At 48.0% G+C, this 4,531-nt stretch overlaps 1 protein-coding gene across 1 annotated transcript in view; it reads right to left on the reverse strand.

Moving 5' to 3' along the window:
- Window positions 1-1,879, reverse strand: part of Gpx2 (glutathione peroxidase 2) — a 3,946-nt gene extending 2,067 nt beyond the window's left edge. Inside the window, exon 1 of the mRNA XM_021201832.1 lies at window positions 1,524-1,879. Within this exon, the coding sequence (XP_021057491.1) occupies window positions 1,524-1,745 (222 nt within the window). The 5' untranslated portion in view covers window positions 1,746-1,879. The remainder of the gene's footprint in view (window positions 1-1,523) is intronic.
- Between the last annotated feature and the right edge of the window lie 2,652 nt (window positions 1,880-4,531).

Consider the following 4,531-nt stretch of genomic DNA (forward strand, 5'->3'; position numbering starts at 1 on the left):
TATATCCCAGCCATCCTTCCTGTCTACCTTCCTGCCACTATGACTTGAACTATGAGGACTCTAATTAGAGAGCCCACGTAGGGACACCTGGCTTGCTAGTACAGTTAAATCATGAATAAAAACAGAATCCCTAAAAGATAGCTTGATGCGTACATGCTGAAGCTCTGTAATAATTTGACCTGTTGTTCAGAGACAAAAGGTGCATGTAATATCCAAAGGAGGTGTGTTCATGCTTCAGACCTTTCCCTTCTCCCATATTCCTTTTCCAACTTGCTGATTAGAAACAAGCCTTTAAATAATATTCACACACTATTTCCACATCTCTCTCCTTACTTTTCATATGTCCATGAGCCTCACAATAAACTTATGAGCTAAGTCAACTTCTATTAAACCAACACATATAGAAACTCAAACAGAAAACTAAGCCACCTCTCTCAATGATCTCAGAGCCATTAAAGCATAGAACCAAGGCAACAGGAGCTAAGGACTCCCAAGTCACCGACATCTTAATCCCAATTGCTTGTCTGAGACAAATTCTTCAGGTTCACATTTGCTGTGGCCAGGGGATCATCTTGAATTTCTGACCTTCCTGTCTCCATTTTCCAAGTGCTGGGATTAGAGGCGAGCTATCACAGCTAGCTTATGCAACGCTTGAGATCAAACCTACAGTTTCACGTAGGCTAGACAAGTAATCTACCCACTGAGCTGCATGCACAGGCTGATTTTTTTTTTTTTTTTGAGACCTTGCTGGTAAGCCCAGATTAGCGCCAAACACATCAACCCCCAGCCTCCACCTCACACTGTCATCCTAGGAGTACAGGAATGTCCCACCATGCCAACGTAGTGATTCTTTTTTTTTTTTTTTTTTTTTCAAGACAGGGTTTCTCTGTGTAGCCTGGGCTGTCCTGTAGACCAGGCTGGCTTCAAGCTCAGAAATCTGCCTGCCTCTNCCTCCCAAGTGCTGGGATTAAAGGCGTGTGCCACCACACCTGGCCAACGTAGTGATTCTTTTTTTTTTTTTTTTTTTAAGATTTATTTATTTATTATATGTAAAAACACTGTAGCTATCTTCAGACACTCCAGAAGAGGGCGTCAGATCTTGTTACGGATGGTTATGAACCACCATGTGGTTGCTGGGATTTGAACTCCAGACCTTCGGAAGAGCAGTCGGGTGCTCTTACCCACTGAGCCATCTCACCAGCCCCAACGTAGTGATTCTTAATCTTCCATTTTCTCCACGCATTCGTTCAACAAGTAACTAAGGAAGTGCTCAAAGACACAGTGTAGAGACCTGGAGGCAACCCTCATGGACTATTCTGGAAAGACAGTGATAAAAGGCATGCCCTCAATGCTCACTCTTAGACCATATCTACTTCTTCCCTGTGATGTTATACCTTCACCTAGACCTCAATGATGCAGCATGCCTTTCAAGTCCAGATATCCCAAGACACACTCAACCCTTTCTTTCTCCCACTCAAGCTCTGTCAATCAACTCCTTGGGTGGAACCCAAGGGACTCCTCACCTGATGTCCGAACTGGTTGCAAGGGAAGCCGAGAACCACCAGGCGCCTGGGAAAGCGACACTGCAGCTCATTGAGCTGGGTGTAGTCCCGGGTAGTTGTTCCTCAGAGTGAGGCCACATTCTCAATCAGCACGGCCCTGCCTCGGAACGTGTTGAAGTCTATCTTCTCCCCATCCAGGCCGATGGCACTGAGATCATAGAACGACTTGGCAATGTAAGCCATGCTGAAGAGCAGTGAGGAGCCCTGCCCTGCTCCTTGAGCCTCCTTAAGTCCTCTAGATGGGTGGGAAGGAAGGAGGAGCCAGGGAAGACCGAAAGGACTTCACAAAGAGCCTTTGAGTATTCCCAGGATGACTTAGCAAAAACAGGTACCCACCTGCGAACTGTTTGAACAAGGCTGTGGCTCCTCCCACTTACAGCCGCTGAACAAAGCCACCTTCTGCCCCACCCCACTGGCAGACTGGAAAGGGCCAATTTGATATCTGTGAGCAGATGTGAATAATTCACTCCTTGCTGGAAACCAGAGCCATAAAGGTCAAGTGGGGAGGAAAAGAAGGGAGGGAAGATGCAAGGTTGACTTCTGCTTGCCCCAGCCAGTTGATTTTACCTGGCACAGATGTCTGTCTCAACGCATTTATTAGAGCATCAGTCTCTGAGTTGCGGGAGGTCAGCTATGCTTGGGTCTGAGTGGAGTCAGGTGGGTTCTCAAGTAGAATCAAAGGGACCCTTGGGAGGAGAGTGTGTCGGTTTCCAGTGCCTCCGTTTGCGCCAGGCAGAGGGACGAAGTTGTGTTTGTCTTAGGACTCTTTTAGTGAATGATGTTCCTTGTCCTGGAAGACACTGAGGTCTTTGTCCCTGTACTGTAGCATGTCCTACATTAGGACCTCCACCTCCGTTCCCCATTCCCAAGCCAGGCGTGAGGATAGAATCCTTGCTGACTTAGTGATCAGGACCCTCAGAATGGATGGTAAAATTCTGGGTAGACAACTGTACCTATCTCCCTCTCAGACAGGTTCAGTCTCTGAGACTTTCTGGAGGAGGCTTGTGTGAATGTGTGACCCCCTCCTCACAGGAGGTGACCTGCAGGAAGGCAAAGCAGCTGTAGTTCTAGGTAGGCCACTAAGACATCCTCAAAGCCAGCCATGTATGATGGGCAATCTCTGGCCTGCTGAATGCTATCATCAGGGCCCACTCTTGGGAGCTCGGCAGCTGAAAAGACAATAATGCCACTCCACGGTCCAAGCGTGAGCTAACTGAATCAGGAACTTTTCAGAAACCCTTGATTTCTCCATCAGTAAAACTAACCATTGGGTTTATCCTGGCTATTTTAATAAGGCAAATGTTTCCCAGAGATCATTTTCACAGGTACAGATCCAGTGGGAGCTGTCTCCTAGAACAGAGTCAGCAAGTGTGGCACCTAGCCTTCCAGATCTGATTTGTTGGGAGATAAAGAAACTACTTGCAGCCGGGCGTGGTGGCACACGCCTTTAATCCTAGCACTCGGGAGGCAGAGGCAGGCGAATTTCTGAGTTCGAGGCCAGCCTGGTCTACAAAGTGAGTTCCAGGACAGCCAGTGCTCCACAGAGAAACCCTGTCTCAAAAAACCAAAAAAAAAAAAAAAAGAAAGAAACTACTTGCCCGGGAGTGCCTGTCACTTCTGCTGCATAGCTTGTTTAAGGGTGTGGAGCTCATTGTCTCGGCTGACAGCTCCCTAAGAACAAGTTTCCATTATCCAAGCAGGAATGGAGTCTTTCGATGCCATAAACGGTGGCAAGAAGTTAATTTTCCTGGAGGCATGACAGAGTCCTTGGGCACAGCCAGTGACTATTGCTACCAAACTACAGAGGGACTTGGCAGTGATGTAAATAAGAACTTGATGGTAATCTGCCAGGTTCCTCTGCCTCCTCCAGCACCTGGGGCTAACAGGGAGAAGGATGGCTTTTCTTTGCTACCTCTTTGTAAGCCCTCTTCAGGCAAGGCCTGAGTCTGGAGTGGCTGCTACCTCTTCTTCAAGAAGACCTAGGGCCCTCGCGGGTCTCCTGGAGGCTCACTTCTCACGGCTGAGTAAAACCATTAAGATTTCCCTAAAATATCTGTCTGCAGGTGTTTCCAGAGGCTCAAGACTGTGGGTACGCACTAACACAGCTTGCTCTCCCTGTGGTTTTCTGCTTAGTCGTAGTAGGCAGAAAAGCCTAGGTGGGCGGATCTCAGTTCTGACGGTAAAAGAGAATTGCTTATAGAGAATTTTCTAGATAGATATTGCAAAGCTTTACTATCTCTGCTCTAGATTCTGGGAAGTCCAGGGCACTGACTTTTATGTATAACTCAGCTATTTCCTTGGAACCCCTGGGTCAAGCCTTTAAAGCTCTCTGAGAATCTCTTTCCTTATCTGTTGGACTCATAAAGATAACCACTCCCTCCCGCATAGCGAGTGCTCTGTACAGTGCAGCGGAGATTTGGGACTGCCACTTCCCTGCTGTTTCACTCCTTCCCTCATCCTCCTGCCCACCTCAGCTGTCTCCAGCCGTACTGCCAACACCTCACATTCCTAGGTTCCAATCCAACCTGGGCTCCCACAGGCTATCTCATGGGATGGGCTGTCGGGAGTACAGAGAACGCCCGTGCATGCTCTGGTCCAGCGAATCTGAAACATTACCAATTCTCCCTAATTGCCCCCAGGAAAGACTTTCCTGATCCAGCTATAACACACGGCCAGCCACCATCTTGGCTTTAACGATCCCCATGATGTCCACCTTCCTCCTAGTCCTCCCCTTGCTCCTGTGAGCTCACAGGTGGGCAGTGGGTGTGGGGTTGCTTCGGGCTCTTCTGCAGATGTCACTAGGGAGACGGACAAAACTCCCCAGGTCCCTTGTCATTCTGGGCTTTAGGATTCTAGGACCCCTTCTCTCAGTTTCACTGTCTCCCACTTTCTCCCTCATGGAGATTCATACAGGCCCACACACCTATGGTTTGAAATATTCTTTATTTTGTAAACATTTTTGTTTAAAA

The sequence above is a fragment of the Mus pahari genome, chromosome 7 (genome assembly GCF_900095145.1).
Source record: "Mus pahari chromosome 7, PAHARI_EIJ_v1.1, whole genome shotgun sequence".
In the NCBI taxonomy this organism is placed as follows: Eukaryota; Metazoa; Chordata; class Mammalia; order Rodentia; family Muridae; genus Mus; species Mus pahari.